The sequence below is a fragment of the Haliotis rufescens genome, unplaced genomic scaffold (assembly GCF_023055435.1).
Source record: "Haliotis rufescens isolate VD_foot unplaced genomic scaffold, xgHalRufe1.0.p SCAF_16, whole genome shotgun sequence".
Classification (NCBI taxonomy): Eukaryota; Metazoa; Mollusca; class Gastropoda; order Lepetellida; family Haliotidae; genus Haliotis; species Haliotis rufescens.
Genome location: NW_025963846.1, coordinates 10,514,264 through 10,531,762, shown reverse-complemented (window position 1 = coordinate 10,531,762; position 17,499 = coordinate 10,514,264). Strand labels below are relative to the sequence as shown.

Below are 17,499 nucleotides of genomic sequence, written 5' to 3'. Positions count from 1 at the left end.
ATGGCTAGTCTAGAGAATATTCTTCTACATGTTAATCATTAATGCAGAAATTATAACCAAACACACTTGGCCGCTTTGTCTTGAAGCAGTGGCAGAGAAATAATTCTGTCTTGAACAAATACCTAGAGATGGCAATCCTAATTGATGCTTTAGGGTAATCAGTAGAGTAAAAGAAGTAAAATTTCATGTGAAAAAGAGTAAGGTTAACAGTACAATGATGCACGGATTTTGCTTCAACATTTTCGTTATGCCTAGACGTAAGTGAAACACGTGATCACAGCTCATCACACTCATAAAAATCATCATGTGACTATCAGGAACTTTTTTTCAGGACAATGTGGTGTTTTGAGTTTCAAAGAAATATCTGTGTATGTGCAATTATTTCCCTGTCTACCCTTCTAAAGGTCGATCGATAAATGAAGTGAGTGTGTTTTAACATAACAACCAATCGGAGACCCTGTATCAGTGAGTAATGGATATTTTAACACTATGTAATAAGAAAGCATGGCTCTCATTGGTCAGCATAGTCTCGCTGTAGAATGCTTCATGTCACTGGAGCATTGACAATTTGCTCTCCGAGATATTTTACGGGTGTAAATAATTTGTGAAAAAAAGTACAAAAATTGCTATATGTGTAGAGGACAAGTGTAACAAGTAATTCTAGGCTTAGACTCAAAACTACTATACCAAAATCATAATGGCTGGCATCTCTGAAATTCCCAGGCACCCCATTCCAGAATAGTAAATGGTCGGCAGCGCTGTGAATCTCTGCAAGACACTGCCGGCTATGAGTGTGACGTCGTATTGTAAATACAGCTAGACACACGTGAGTTGGAAACACACAAGTGTGATGATGTCACTCACCTTCTCCTTATTCTTGTCTGTGTCTTTGCTAATGGAGGGCTTCTTGCCACTCCTCTTCTCCTGAAAGTCAACACAGAAAGCATCAGTTCAAACTCCTGGATCTCGTCAACTTGAACTCTACATTAAAATAATCAGTCCCCACAGTAATGTGCCATTGGAGTTTGGATTGTTTCAACTGCCTCACCCTGTCCACAATTGTAGTTTTTGACTCTGTGAGTGAGTGAGTGAATGTTGTTTAATCCGGAAGTCAGCTGTATTCCAGCTGCACCACAGCTGCCTGTAAACATAATCTGGACCAGACAAACCAGTAACTGATGACATGGACAATAATCACATCATGACATGATACTGAATAGCTAAATCACAAAGCCTGACCACATCGTTCTCATGAGTCAGCTCCAAAACAAGCATCTGTGTCTCTCTGTTTGTCTGTAGTCTGCTTGTCTGTCTGCATGCCTGTCTGACAGCATGTCTGTAGTCTGCTTGTCTGTCTGCATGCCTGTCTGACAGCATGTCTGTAGTCTGCTTGTCTGTCTGCATGCCTGTCTGACAGCATGTCTGTAGTCTGCTTGTCTGTCTGCATGCCTGTCTGACAGCATGTCTGTTGTCTGCTTGTCTGTCTGTTTGCATGTCTGTTGTCTGCTTGTCTGTCTGCATATCTGTTTGTCTTTAGTCTGCCTGTCTGACAGCACGTCTGTAGTCTGCTTGTCTGGCTGTTTGCATGTCTGTTGTCTGCTTGTCTGTCTGCATATCTGTTTGTCTTTAGTCTGCCTGTCTGACAGCATGTCTGTTGTCTGCTTGTCTGTCTGCATGCCTGTCTGACAGCATGTCTGTAGTCTGCTTGTCTGTCTGTTTGCATGTCTGTTGTCTGCATATCTGTTTGTCTTTAGTCTGCCTGTCTGACAGCATGTCTGTTGTCTGCTTGTCTGTCTGCATGCCTGTCTGACAGCACGTCTGTAGTCTGCTTGTCTGTCTGTTTGCATGTCTGTTGTCTGCTTGTCTGTCTGCATATCTGTTTGTCTTTAGTCTGCCTGTCTGACAGCATGTCTGTAGTCTGCTTGTCTGTCTGTCTGCATGTCTCTGTATGTGCAATTCTGTGCGATTATGTTTGTGTGTGTCTATATGTCTGCCTGCATGTCTGTGTTTCTGTGCCTGTCGGTGTCTGAATGTCTGTGTTTCTGTGTGTGTGTCTGGTAGACAAGGGACAGAAAGGAGTTGAGCTACTCACCATGATAGCTTGGAATGCAATCTTAGTTGCTGTACTGATTGCCTGGCATATCTGAAACAGAAGTAACCACAGTAAGCCTGTGTAGTGAGTGAGTTGGGTTTAACGCCGCTTTTAACAGTATTCCAGTTATATCGCGGCGTGTCAGCTTAATGTGGGAGGAAAGCCCGAAGTGATGCAGGTCTCAGACGTTTTCCACTTCGGTGAAACCCACGAGCACGGGTATGGTGCTGACAAACCTAGAAACATAATCGGGGCAAACCGGGTTTCGAACCCACAATCATAGGTTTCTGGCGTGCCCAAGGGACACAACTCTGCACAGCGAATCGCGGCGCCTTATTCGACTGGGCCACCCGTGCCCCCTAAGCATGTGTATGTGAAGGGCACAGTTTCTTTATAGTAGACAGATTGATTGATGCAACCAATACAAACCATTCTCAGTACTTTCACCTGAAATTAGTCACATCATCAGTGAGTATGGTTTTGTTTTTTTATGCCGCTTTTAGCACTATTCCAGCAATATCACAGCAGGGGACACCAGAAATGGGCTTCACACATTGTAACCATGTGGGGAATCGAACCCAGGTGTTCGGCATGATGAGCAAATGCTTTAACCACTAGGCTACCCCACTGCCTCTAGTCACATCATAATGCAACCTCATAAGAAGAATGAAATCATTATTTTATTATTAAAATCATATCATCGGAATTATGTTTTAATTTGTAAGTTTATTCAGTTCACAGGGTCATCACCATGAAACATATATCTCTATTTACAGTAATGTCCTTGCGTTGGGGGAAAAAAAACATCAAAACTCTTTATGGCATGTATAATGCACACAACCTTCTACACAGCGGTGTTGTTGTTGTTTTAAAAGTGTGCACTACACTCAAGAAAATACGGTATAATCAGAGTATGACATGGCCTGGAGGTAATTGTCCGAACAGAAAGCTTATAAAAGGATTAAATCCTTTACTTTTATCTACATATTAATGGAGTAATTATGAGAATCTATTGATTCTACTTCTGAAATCAACAGATATGAGTGATTTCTCCGACTTCAACCATGTTATGATTGATACATAATTTCTTTTTAATTCTACATCAAGGCCTATAATTGTGAGAGTTTTACTTGTACAAAATGCATGTTCTGAACGGCCAGTGAATTCCTGACTCAGAACCAAATGCAAAAACAGTGTGATTTCATCATGATGGTATAAACTATTAACTGAATTTTACTTAAGTAACCATATATGGAAGCAATCATATTTCCTTAAGTAGAAGTGCATCTTCCTGAGGCAAGTGAGTTAAATGACTATCAAAGTCCAGTTTCCACCCTTGCCGAACTAGGCTGGTATTATGGAGTTACATTTTGGCTGGACTAACGAGTCTATGCATAGTCCAATCGTGCTCCGAAATCGAAATCCGGTTCGTAATATGTCATGCAGATTTTGGTCAATTGCAGGATTTGCAAAGCATGTGCATCGCTAACTCCTTGTCAACAAATATTTTCTACATTTTTTCATGTTGGTAAATGAAGGTGCTCACGTGATTTGATGCACTTCGCGATGTAAGACTCATTTGATAATAGATCTTGATTATCGATCAGATCCTCTTGACTGGGCGCTGCCGTTTTGTTTGAAGCAAATGCAAGTGATACGAGAGGTGGAATCTGATTGGTCCATAGGAGAGGCATATAAGGGACATAACTCGTAATAGCCACTGGTGGCGCTACGATCGAGCCCAGGAATACCAGCCTTGTTCGGCAAGGGTGGAAACTGGACTTTTAAAGTCAGTTCACTCTCTTGTCTCAGGAAGATGGTAGAAGGGGGAACTTTACAGTTTTCTATCTGACAAAACTTTTAATGGGGATTTACAGTTGCATCATCACTTTTCTGAATCATTGCGGAGTAGGATTCGAATGACAAAAAAGTAGCTTCAAACATGTCAATTACCGTACCAGTATGTTGTTGTTGTTATTGTTTTTTGTTTGTTTGGTTTTTTTGTTGTTTTTTTTGGGGGGGGGGTCTCAAAAGTTACATGTCTTATCCTACATTAAATTTTAGAACTGCTTCCTAGTGAACACGTCATACCTCTTCTGCAGAGTTGCTGCTCTCGAACACGTGACAGGCGAACGTCACACCTCCACCTTCAGATCGATTCCGTGTTATAAACCCAAACAACCTGCACAGAAGACCGAAATCAATCAGTTGGAGCTCACAACATTATATCACAACCAAAGTAAATACATGAGTGTTTTATGCACAGTCAGCAATATTAGCTGTATTAAAGGCAGCCTACCCAATGTCTCCACCAATCCTCACAATCCTTGTTTGTTTGTTGTTTAACAGTTCCTCACCCAGCAATATTCCAGCTCTATGACAGCCGTCTTAAAATAATCAAGTCTGGACCAGACAATCCAAGGATTAGTATGATAAGCATCGATCATTGCAATTGGGATACAATAACATGCATCAAGCAAGTCAGCGAGCCTGATCACCCGATCCCATTAGTCGCCTCTTACGACAAGCATGTTTTTTTTTAAGATCAATCCCAACCCAGATTTTCACAGGTGCTTATCACAAGTAAGATCCTGGGTTAGAATTGATACCCAGCATGCTGTCGCTTGTGTGAGGCAACTAAACGGATCAGGCAGTCTGGCTTACTGACTTAATTGGCTGCATGTCATCATAGCCAGACAAAATAGAATGTGGCTCAAAATTGCAATCACTGGATTGTCTGGTCCAGACTAATTATTTAAAGACCATCGCCATATACCTGGAATATTGCTGTGTGCTGCCTTAAACAACAAACAAAACAAACTTGACTCCCATTGAAACAGCATTTCAAGTAAATGAGGGAGGAAAGTCAAAAGTGATGAAGCTGATGCTGATCTCAAATGTTTACCACTTTGGTGAAACCCCGAATCCAAACAAAAATTTGTGTGGCCTTATTTGAACCATATGACAAGCATGACTTTACAAAGAACAACAAGGGGCATATGGATTCTTAACTTATGCTTAAAAAATACCATTTAAGTGTCTTATGTGTGTGTATACACACTGCTGATTGGAGATAGACAGGGCAAACTTGCACAAAGCAGTTTTATAGTTATGAGTGAGTGAGTGAGTATGGTTTTACGCCGCTTTTAGCAATATTCCAGCAATATCACGGCGGGGGACACCAGAAATAGGCTTCACACATTGTACCCATATCGGGAATCGAACCCGGGTCTTCAGCGTGACGAGCAAACGCTTTAACCACTAGGCTACCCGACCGCCCTTTTATAGTTATGACTCTTGAACACTGCATACCTGGGATTGTCTTGATGGACAGACCAGAATGATATGTCTGGCAGAGAAAACTCTACCCGAATTGTGTTGTTGGAGGGATCGATTAATCTGAAACAAAGTATCATGAAGAGTGAAGAGTCAGTGCATGCAAACTATATATTACTGGGGTAACTATCAGAGGTATCCACAAATATCATAATTATATCAATTTCTATAGTTAAAATCAGAAACTTGTTTGCAATTCTGAGAATTCTGCATACTATCCACCAGTCACACTTCATCAATATACATATACATTTACGACAGCCTAAGATTGAAATATATGCCTGATATCACTAAGAACCACTATTCCATGAACAAAATATTATCTTTTAATGGTATCCCTAGTAAAAAACTAACTGATATTACAATACATCTATCAAAGTCTACGAGTGCGTAGTAAATTACTTTTCATTTTTGTCTGTTTGTTTCTACTAGAAATGCATATACATTTAAATTGTCAAATTGTCTTGACATGATGAGTATATTACTGATAGATCCTTTTGTATTGAACGTCACGCTATGGCTGAAAGCCTTTGCGACGTAAAATTTCATATTTCCATTCCATTCCTTTTGTATTCCTTTTGTATTTTATACTACTACTTCTTCCACTGTGGTTATTACCACTGTTATTATAATACCTCTATTACATGTCAAGCATCATATTTGTTATCCAATAATAATATAATGCACTGTACAGCTGTAAATGATATTGTTTATCTGTATGTGTATATGGGCCAATGGCCTTTCATACAATAAAGATTGATTGATTGATGTACCAGGATGAACTGAGGACATGTTTCAGAAAAATAACTCAAAACAAATGCCATGGTGACAAAACTGTACTAAGAAAGAAGAAGTTTTGAACAAGGATCACCCTTGCAAACAGCTGAAGCAGGGATCTCATTTATAAGATAACAAGATAGTCCACTGACCTCATGCACTCGTTGGTGACAATCAGCCTGGATTCCGTCATCTTGAAGACGTTGTGTATTGCCCGGGCGGCCAGTATCTGTCGCATGGTACCATGAACCAGCTGTTCCCCTGGCAACAAGACATGGAGATGATTCACACAACAAGCATGTGTGTCTCAGACAGCAATTATGTTCCTCATATCAAGAGGTTATTGGGTCTACAGATATCTTTGTTAAAAATTCTGGTCAGTAGGTGGGAAAACATATGTCCAACATTTCATATTATCGTTTTAAGTTATCTGATAATGTTGCCACGTGAGCAGCATCAGCTCATCACATTGGTCATGCGGTTTAACCAATTGTATGAAATACTTTTCTTTGGGTAACACAAGCCCCTCCCATTCAATTATCAGCCAATCAGAAAACTGTGGTCCACTAGTGGGTGCGGTCTAAATTCATAAAAGTTATCAAATCAAATGCCATGGGCTCATTTGCAGGTTATTACGACTGAATAACCTACTCTAAACTCATAATTAAGCATTTTATTATATACATATGAATGAAATACTGGAATTTATCAGTGATGATAGATCAAGTTATCAGTCACTAGTGACTGATATAAAAAAGTTATATCAGTCACTAGTGACTGATATAAACAAGGTGCCGGAACTACTTTTTCCTGATTCAAAACATTAAAGAGTTATCCATTTTAAACAGGAATGTTTAATTATGACAAACAAAAATGTCCACGGAACTTAATACTCGATATGAAATAATATATTTTGAATAACATATATTAACAGGGCTAGTTTTATTCACGAACTATATTCTTTTCGCAAAACCCTTTATACAACACTGGTAAAGGGGCGACAGGGAGAACTTAGTAATTTATCAGACGTGAATCTCGTGAATTGGTGAGAGTCTAATATTTTCACTCGTGACTGCGTCATTCGTGCAAATATTAGACTCTCCCCACTTCACTCGATGAGATAAAAGTGGTATTTGAGAAAACACATTAAATATCCTCTATATCTTCTTCTCATGAAAGTATTCTGTAAGTCCCTTGCCAAAGGCTTAGGGCGTGTGCACCATTCAATCACTCAGATAATCCCTAATTCCTTATGACTTGTTATTCTCCAAGCATCATTCTGAGCCATCTCCTGGAGTGATATTACCTCTGTCCGACTTCACTTCCATTGATCCCAGGAATCGGACAGTGAATGCTTGAGAGAAAGCTGCATTGTCCACAGGAGAGTCTAACACATCCACTGACGACTGGTCAAATGGGTTGATTCTCCTGGAAAAGAAACATTTAAACTAGTAATCTCACAGCCCCAAATGATAAACTGGTTCAACAGCAGCTACACAGGTATTTTCAGGACAATTCCCCAAGTATAAAGTATATGTTGACTTATTTAGCAACTAGCACAGCAACAATCCTGAGCCTCTTGCAGTTGCCCAGATCTCCATCAGAGTGAGTGAGTGAGTGTTTTAAGGCAAACCAGATGACTGGAAGGAAAGATTCAAGTGCCCAGGTCATTAGAAACTCTGGGAATCAAACCCATCTAGAATCATGGTTTCAACCCAGTGGCACCGATCTGTACAGTGAATTGTGGTGCCAGTCTGTAAAGTGAATTGTGGTGCCAATCTGTACAGTGAATTGTGGTGCCAATCTGTACAGTGAATTGTGGTGCCAATCTGTACAGTGAATTGTGGTGCCAGTCTGTAAAGTGAATTGTGGTGCCAATCTGTACAGTGAATTGTGGTGCCAATCTGTACAGTGAATTGTGGTGCCAGTCTGTAAAGTGAATTGTGCTGCCAATCTGTACAGTGAATTGTGGTGCCAATATGTATAGTGAATTGTGGTGCCAATCTGTAAAGTGAATTGTGGTGCTAATCTGTACAGTGAATTGTGGTGCCAATCTGTACAGTGAATTGTGGTGCCAATCTGTACAGTGAATTGTGGTGCCAATCTGTACAGTGAATTGTGCTGCCAATCTGTACAGTGAATTGTGCTGCCAATCTGTACAGTGAATTGTGGTGCCAATCTGTACAGTGAATTGTGCTGCCAATCTGTACAGTGAATTGTGGTGCCAATCTGTACAGTGAATTGTGCTGCCAATCTGTACAGTGAATTGTGCTGCCAATCTGTTCAGTGAATTGTGCTGCCAATCTGTATAGTGAATTGTGCTGCCAATCTGTACAGTGAATTGTGGTGCCAATCTGTACAGTGAATTATGCTGCCAATCTGTTCAGTGAATTGTGCTGCCAATGTGTACAGTGAATTGTGCTGCCAATCTGTTCAGTGAATTGTGGTGCCAATCTGTACAGTGAATTATGCTGCCAATCTGTACAGTTAATTGTGGTGCCAATCTGTACAGTGAATTATGCTGCCAATCTGTTCAGTGAATTGTGCTGCCAATGTGTACAGTGAATTGTGCTGCCAATCTGTACAGTTAATTGTGCTGCCAATCTGTACAGTTAATTGTGCTGCCAATCTGTACAGTGAATTATGCTGCCAATCTGTACAGTGAATTGTGGTGTCTAAGACCATCTGGAGAGATGCCAACCTCCAAGGGAGACAATTAGGAATATCTGGGATGGGGTCTAAAATTAGTACTGTCTTCAAAACTACTACGGAACATGATTAGCATGTTGAACGGTATGACTTTGATGAAACTGAACTATACATCACACCGTATGTTATTACCTAAACTCCTCCAAATCTGTGAACCTTCAAACAAAAACAAGTGGAGGTGTGAAAACTTGCAGTGATTCCAAAAATGACTCGGCCATTGGGATCCATCAAGCTGAATATTGGTGTTCTGCTCTAGGTGTACAGTGCATACACATGGCTATCTTCACTAAAGAAAGTTGACGCCAAACGCCTTTATGACCTCATACCACACTTGTATCCTATCATCCAAAAGTTCCCTTTTCTCGGTGGGTCACATATAATGTTCATTTACAGACCTACTTCTTCACTGTTTCTAGCTGAGCGTCAAACTTAACCAGTCATGATTCAACAGATACATGTGTGTACATGAGGCAATCTCATTAAAATCAGATCTTAGTTCTCGCTATCGCTAAACAAGGATCTGAGGACATCCCATTATGGGTCACGTCAGAAGGACCTTTCATCCGACCAGTCAAAGCATCATTTACCATATCATGAAAGTGGCAGTCAGAATGTGTTTTCTAATCATGCAACCTCAAAAGCGTTAACACCGGGTATTCCGAACAACAGTTAGGGCCTGTACGACTGATGCCATCAAAATTATCATCTATATCTCGCTTCCGCGGGAAACATTTGAATGGAGGAGGCGTTGCACAGTATGTGGGAAGCACTGTCATACAATCGCAACAATATATTAGACATTCAGAAATGTTCGTCTGTTCAGTTTTCAAAATTTTAATCGAGAACAGCGTCAACATATTTTTCAAGCGTAGTCTGAAATGGAAGTCACCAGGTTGAAACAAGTGCCGTAAAGCTCGAAAAAGCTGCTTTCTCATTGGCTGATATCGACTTCTTGTTATTCATTTCAGTGGTCGGTCAAAGTTTACATAATGTATTTTGTCACTGATGTTAGCCACATCTCTCTAACAAATATCACATCTTACTAACATGACATTAACGATCTCTTGGTATTATTTGATATAATCTGATAATCATTGTATCAAAAATATTTAATGTACAAAACTTGACACATCAATGAGATTCTGGGTTAATACCGTCTTTGTTTTCTAACCTTGTATCATGCTTATAAACAATTGAAAAGTGTGTATCTAAATCACATTTAAATAATTGTGTGGGATGCCTAAACACCACATAAAGACATCCTATTTGTACCATACAAAGCACACTGAGTTTTACAGCTCTGTGGCAGTTACACACACTGAAAATACAAAATCCAGACAAGACCGCTACACACACACTGCACTGGACAGTACAAGTCAGCCTGTCCTCTGACAACCTGTAGTCTGACAGGGGAAGCATGAAGTGCACCTCAATGTCTGGTACCCTCTGATGATCAGGGAAGATATATAATGTCTTGTAGTATCTCGTACATATGAACATTGTGTGACACCGTAACAAAATAATAGTCTTCTCTAATATAAATCTCCTTTGAAAGTAAGATAACGGCCATGACATAGCATTTCAATTAAGTGATTAATAGATTTTCAGGATTATAACAAATGTTATAGTTGGGATAACACTTTCTTAGTAAAGTACAGATTGTCATACTTTTTTGGGGGGTTGAGTCCCGTGCTGGATTCGAACCCACACTGCCAGAGTGAGACACCTAATCGCCAACACACAAAGTCAGCGATCTAGTGATTGTGTGCTGGCGTTTAGGCACCTCATGCGCAGTAAAGCATGGCTCCCAAAATTTGCCTCCATTTTTAATAAACTCAAGTTTTCCAATGACACAATGTTTTCCCCATCTCAAAAAACATTATCAGCTGATCACCGAGATCACATGACACCGAAAATACACATGCAATAAACATAATTGCAAAATTGCATATTAAATTAAAATTTTAGAATTAAAATTTTAGAAATGGTGCTCATAAAACCTTATCCTTAAAAACAAAACGACACTTGTTAAATCTAAGAACAAATACAAACATGAGTTCGTGACACAGATATTGTCAGATCAACATTGTTGCCATACAAACCATACCAGGGTGTGAGAAGTAAGTCATTAACAATACTAACTTTGGCGGACCGGTTTGGGGCGATGTAACTTGGCGATTCTCATCAGAAGGTGACACCAAGTCAAACTGTATTGGGGTGTCGATTACAAAATTGTCCGTCGGGGTGGCAGCGGGTGTTGATGATTGGGAATGATTGGCACTGATTGGCAGAAATGAAATAAAAGACTAAAATCAGCACTACAATTACAACACACAACAAAAGAATACATGCAGTTAGTCTTCTGGCAGCTATAATAATTAATAATCTAAAAAATCATTTCAAAAATCACAGCAATGAAACCATTGCCTTTGTTTCATTTGCGAAAAAGTCTTCAAATATTTCTGATGACTGATTTAATGAGAATAAATGCTTCATTTTAAAAATATTAATGCTGAAAGATATTTGAACAGGATTAATGTAAAGCATCTATGTAAAATGATGTTAAAGTGATTGATTCTATATTAAGCAAAACTTGGTATAAAGGTATAAGAATTTACAATTCAACATCCAAATAACATTTTCCTGAAAACATTACTGACCTTACGAGGACACAAACTTCACACCACACATGCAGAGGGAAATCTAGCAATATTTCCCAATAACATTCAGGAATTCCACAATAACACAGATCTATTTATTCCCAACACTGACAAGGCTTACAATAGAATCACAATAGTCAAACCAGCTCAATCACATGACAGTTTTGTATCTCTTTGTAGCATGTACAATAGTGGTGTAACGATACGGCGATACAGAATGGTATCCTGATACAAGGTCCATGATACAATACATACATTTATAACCCCTATATCCCGATACATACGTACACTACATCACATGTTATACTGGCGTAAAAGCACATGAATAATAACAGATCTAAATGCTAAATTAAAGTGTTGAACAACCAGCTTACGCCGATTCTCTAGTACTTCCTGGTTTTCTATAAATAGCATCACATTCACGGTGACCTCTAGCCTATATGTTTCTGCCCTACCATACCCCTCTTTGATTTCTGAAATTAAGAAACAAATGATATGGGGTTGGGATACACCTGCAAAAAGAAAGAATACCAACATAGGAAATACAATTACTGTATGGGGATACGAATCGTATCGCACCCAGAGTACAGTGCCCTGCCGTGTTGTTACACCTCTGTTGTACAAGACAACGCTGATGGACTACTTGTGGATCTTGATCAAGTCAAAATGAAACATCAAAATGTGTGCATAACTGCAGCTGTGTGAGATGTAAAAAGAAAGAAATTTTGAACAAAGAAGGCAACATGATTTAAATGATCTTCAGAAGAACAATGGTAATTATTATTCCTACCGAACAGGACTTGATTTCTCTTGAGCTGAAGCCGAATCTGTAGACTGGGTCTTGGTCAGCATGGCTTGTTGCTCCTGAGATGGACGAAACGAAAAATAAAGAATTGTGAGATGAAAGGTATGTATGCTGCAATGTTATTGGTTGAGAAACTTTGCTGAATGGGATTAGAGGTGAGGTGAGGTGAAATTGGGTTTAACGTCGCGTCCAAGATTATTGCACTTATATAGCGACGTGCATGTACGTGTGTGTGTGTGGCTGCTTGTACTAGTCAGGACTGATGCCGATTTATAGTGCTAGCACACTGAGATACCATGCCGCAGTTTAACATGAATACCCCAGTCAGACACAGTATACTGACTCCGAGCCGACCAGTCCTTGTTTTAGCCCTTTAATGCTGAGCGCCAGACAGGGTAACAACAAGTACCATCTTTTAGTATGACGCGGCCGGGGATCGCTCTACCACTAGACCACGGAGGCGGTGAATGGGATTAGAAAACCAGATATCCTCTGGTCTTTTCATTGTGGCTGAATACCTTTTTAGACTTATAGCTGTTTGAGTACATAAAAAAAGAGTGCAACACATAATTACTGGTAATTTGTTTATAATATAACACTCGCAGATAACGTTGGAGACTTTTTGTCTGCATTACTAAGGGAAGCAACTCTGAAAAGACAACTACAGCATTTTAGATGCTGGGTAACCCATACCCCTTTTCTGCTTCAAAATTCATCACTGACATTACAGACAGTGCATGAGTGTGACATATTCCAGTTACAGTGAAACCCTGCAAATCCGGACAGTACCTTTCCCAGTAAAATCTTCGAATTTCTCGAAAAACGAATCATGGGTACGTAGTAACATATTTAGTTATGTAAAGATGTTCAACACAATTATCTCTTGGAAAACAGGGTTTCCGGATTAAAGGTTTCTGAACTAACAAGGTTGCACTGTATATATCATTGCATAATACATATTGCAACACTTGAGTCACAATACAAAAACCTGATTTGCACATTTTATGACTACCATTCTCCATGTTCCATGAATGGCTAACAAAAAGTTGTTACTGCCAGTTTGTTAAAATAACATTTCAAATTGATTAAATTATCGTGTGTTGTGTCATCAGGTGTACATTTGGATGGATCAGTATATATCGTTCATCATGACACCACTAATATTGCAGGCATAACAGCCACCAGCTTGATAGCATCGTCCATATTGCCAGAACACTGAGACCAAAGCCTGCAGGTCACTCCTGGGTAGTACTGGTCACAAAATATTGAATGCATACAGTCTGACAAATTAAGAATGGCCGTAAATAAAATCAGTGTTCCTGCTGGCTTTTGAAACTGAACTAAAAACTAAAAACTACCAGTCCCCACTAATTTTCGTCAGTCCCAACTTTCAAAAAATAAAAAGACGTATGAAAATTACCTTATTTTAATTCCTACAACATCAAGTTCAATGTAATGACCCCATCTTTGCAGTAACTTAGTTAGATCAACATGTCATTCACACAAAGTACAGTCACGAATTTCTCCTTTTTAAAAATATTTTTACACTAAGTCGCTTAAAATATATATTTAACCTCGAAACAAGGCAAAATGTTACTTCCTTGCACTAAAATTGACAAGGGGAAACCCTGATGGTGACAGACAAGCTGACTTTGTTTGAAAAATATCCTTGATGTTAGGTTCAACAACAAAGATTTATAAGGTACTTTATTTGCCGGTCCAGTCACATGAATTACCAGTCCAATTGACATCCCAATCTATCACAGGATCAATGTGTTTGAACAAGCGCAGTGATGTGAGATCTATAATATTCTTTGGAATAATTAATTGAAGCGTGACACATGTCACCAGTCTGGGCCCCCTACGTTTTGGACCCCACAAAATTATTACTAAGAGTACCCTGGACTTGAAAAGATATAGAACCCGGAAAAGGAAAACTAGCTATCTTCATTAGTTTGATCTAATATTACAAATCACCAGTCTGGGACTTCAAATGGAGAGCTGCAGTGGGCGGACTACATGAGCTGTGACCTCATTGGTGCAGAGGACTGCACAAGCTGCAGTCTGGGGCATTTGACCTTCAGTCTTTGGCTTGGACACGGTCCAATCGTAGCAGGAACTCCAGGGTAGAGCTAGGGGTAACATTAGGGAGTGAGTAAGGTTTTACGCCGCTTTTAGCAATATTCCAGCAATATCACGGCGGGGGACACAAGAAATGGGCTTCACACATTGTACCCATGTTGGGAATCGAACCCGGGTCTTTGGCGTGACAAGCGAACGCTTTAACCAGTAGGCTACCCGACCGCACTTGGAGTAACATTAGGTTTACCCGGATAGTAAAATGGTGGTCTTCAGGCAATTATTTGTATAGTAGAGCTGCTCGCAGTAGATACTGTTTGAGTAATATTGTTGTGTTAGATTGTGGATTAGACTTAGGATTATGTAGTTGTAGACCAGTCCTTGTTTTAGCCCCTTTATGCCCAGCGCCAGACAGGGTAACAAGAAGTACCATCTTTTAACGTCTTTTGGTATGACGGGGCCGGGGATCGAACCCCGGACCTTCCGCTCTCCGGGCGGACGCTCTACCACTAGACCACGGAGGCGGTTAGCTCATGTGTGAGTCTGGCAATAAAGATCCTATGTTAAAATATCTATTAGTGCTGAAGAATTAATCACTGCCATCAAAATGTTAAATGGCTTACCTTTTTTTTGGAAGCAGCTTTGCCTCGGACATATCCGCTGTCTTTTACAATGTTGTTAATTGTTGCAATCCACTGAAGGAAAGGATGAACATAGTTTTCATATAATCACATTTTAAGATTTGGAAGATATTGTTGTTGGAACATTTAGGGAATACAAAGATGCCAAAAATTGGAGATAATTCAGTTTGTTTGTTTGTTTGTTGTTTAACGCTGCACTCAGCAATATTACAGCTATATGACGGAGGTCTGAAAATAATCGAGTCTGGATCAGACAATCCAGGGATTGATATCATGAGCATCGACCCACGCAATTGGGATATGATGACATGCATCAACAAAGTCAGTGAGCCTGACAACCCGATCCCGTTGGTCGCCTCTTACGACAAGCATAGTCGCCTTTTACGGCAAACATGGGTTGCTGAAGACCTATTCTACCCCGGAACTTCATGGGTCTATCCAGTCTTAAGGGGTGTCCCAGGGTCCTTGAGTTCTTCTCTCATGGTATTTGAATCTAAGAACCTCTTAAATCTTAATAAGGGATATGACAAGGAATTCTTTCATGCTTAATTTCAAACACTATGTAATTATGCATTGAAATTGTCCAGTTTTGTTGCAATACCCTGGGTGCTTTCAATACTATAGAGAAGTTAAAGAACACTGATTTTTTCATATTTCTGTAGTTAATCTGTCATGGCATGACAGATTAACTGTATTAATATGAAAGAATTAGATCTTCTTTAACTTCTTTTGAATAGTATCTAATCAAGCTTATAATTCAAAGAAATTAAAGAGATGTAAAAGACACTTCCTTTTAAATTGCAGTACTCATGTACATGGACATATCTTCATCTGTCTACTCACCTCATCCCTTTCCCTAAAGTTTTCTGCTTGAAGAACAACAGCTCTGAGAAAAAAGGACAGGTATTAAAACACAAGTCACCACATTGCTGGCAACACAGGTGTCCCAGGTAATCTAAGACTTGATCCGCTGATGTTTTAAATCTCTCATAAGGCTGCCTAACAGCAAACTTTGGCGGACAAGAAATAAATTTGAATTATAAATTGTTTGATAGGCATTACTTAGAAGTTAACGGATGACAAGATAGACACAATTTTAAGGATAACAACTTCTTTAATACTATGAAAAGCAAGACTTGACAACGGTATAAGGACCTATACCGAAACGTCGCTTTTCACAGTATTAAAGAAGTTGTTATCCATAAAATTGTGTCTATCTTGAAATTTGAATTAATTCTCCATTAACTCAATACATCCTCTTAAAGATGATACAACTCATGATCCGTCAGAACCAAGGTTTACAAGGTTATAATATGTTTAATATACAGCCCTATTTATTTATATGTAATACATGTATTTTTACACCACTTTTAGCAAAATTCCAGCAATTCTATTCAGGTGATGTACCATGGGCTAGCCCAGTGAGATACCATGCCGCAGTTTTAACATCAATACCCCACATTACACTGACTGAGCCAACCAGTCCTTAGATTATCCTGTTAATGTAGAATGACAGGAAGGGCAACAAGTACCACTTGTTGCTCGTGGCTCCCGGGAAGTTTTAACATCCAAACTCCACATTATACGGACTCTGACCTTTAGTCTATCCCCATACTTCAGAATGACAGGAAGGGCAACAAGTACCACTTCATTATGTTTCTCGGTATGACACAACCGGGGTAAAACCCCTGATCTTTGGCCCCCCCTGGCAGTTTTAACATGAATACTCCACATTATACTGACTCTGACCTGACCAGTCCTTAGTCGATCCCTTTAATTCAGAATGACAGGCAGGGCAACAGCAAGTACCACTTTATTACATTTCTTGGTTTAACACAGCCGGGGATCAAACCCCTGACCTTTGGCTCCCCCGGCAGTTTTAACATCAATACTCCACATTATACGGACACTGACCTAACCAGTCCTTTGTCGATCCTGTTAATGCAGAATGACAGGCAGGGCAACAACAAGTACCACTTTATTACGTTTCTTGGTATGACACAACTGGGGATCAAACCCCTGACCTTTTACTCCAAAGGCAGGTGCTTTATCCACCAGACCACAGAGGCAGTCATTTCATGTAAATACCATGACCACAATGTGAACCAAACATTCAACACATCAGAGAGGCTTTATTCTGTTATAACCTGGCTGGCCTGTGGTTTAAACACCACATTCTAGTCCTGAAAATGCATCACTTGAACTTGTAATCATCATTATAGCTAAAATGGACAGAATTATCATTAAACCGCCTGCACGTTATCAGAAATGAGTGGGTCACTGTAACTTGTTAATGTCCTCATATTGCTTGACGACCGACCATTATCACGCCCGTTGTTAGGTGATGTCATAGATAGGGATAAGTGACGTCATCTGATTTGTTCTATGGCATTTTCATAC

The 17,499-nt window shown here is 39.7% G+C and overlaps 1 protein-coding gene across 4 annotated transcripts in view; it reads right to left on the bottom strand.

The window, feature by feature from the left end:
• The window catches only part of LOC124136710 (DCC-interacting protein 13-alpha-like), a 73,455-nt gene that overhangs the window by 10,709 nt on the left and 45,247 nt on the right, over positions 1 to 17,499 (bottom strand). For all 4 annotated transcript variants that reach the window (XM_048396851.1, XM_048396852.1, XM_048396853.1 and 1 more), the window contains 10 exons: positions 15,943 to 15,985; positions 15,082 to 15,153; positions 12,365 to 12,438; positions 11,057 to 11,194; positions 7,512 to 7,633; positions 6,358 to 6,466; positions 5,405 to 5,491; positions 4,184 to 4,274; positions 2,093 to 2,143; positions 865 to 924 (listed from right to left, as the gene is read on the bottom strand). In XM_048396851.1, the coding sequence (XP_048252808.1) occupies positions 865 to 924; positions 2,093 to 2,143; positions 4,184 to 4,274; positions 5,405 to 5,491; positions 6,358 to 6,466; positions 7,512 to 7,633; positions 11,057 to 11,194; positions 12,365 to 12,438; positions 15,082 to 15,153; positions 15,943 to 15,985 (847 nt within the window). The remainder of the gene's footprint in view (positions 1 to 864; positions 925 to 2,092; positions 2,144 to 4,183; positions 4,275 to 5,404; positions 5,492 to 6,357; positions 6,467 to 7,511; positions 7,634 to 11,056; positions 11,195 to 12,364; positions 12,439 to 15,081; positions 15,154 to 15,942; positions 15,986 to 17,499) is intronic.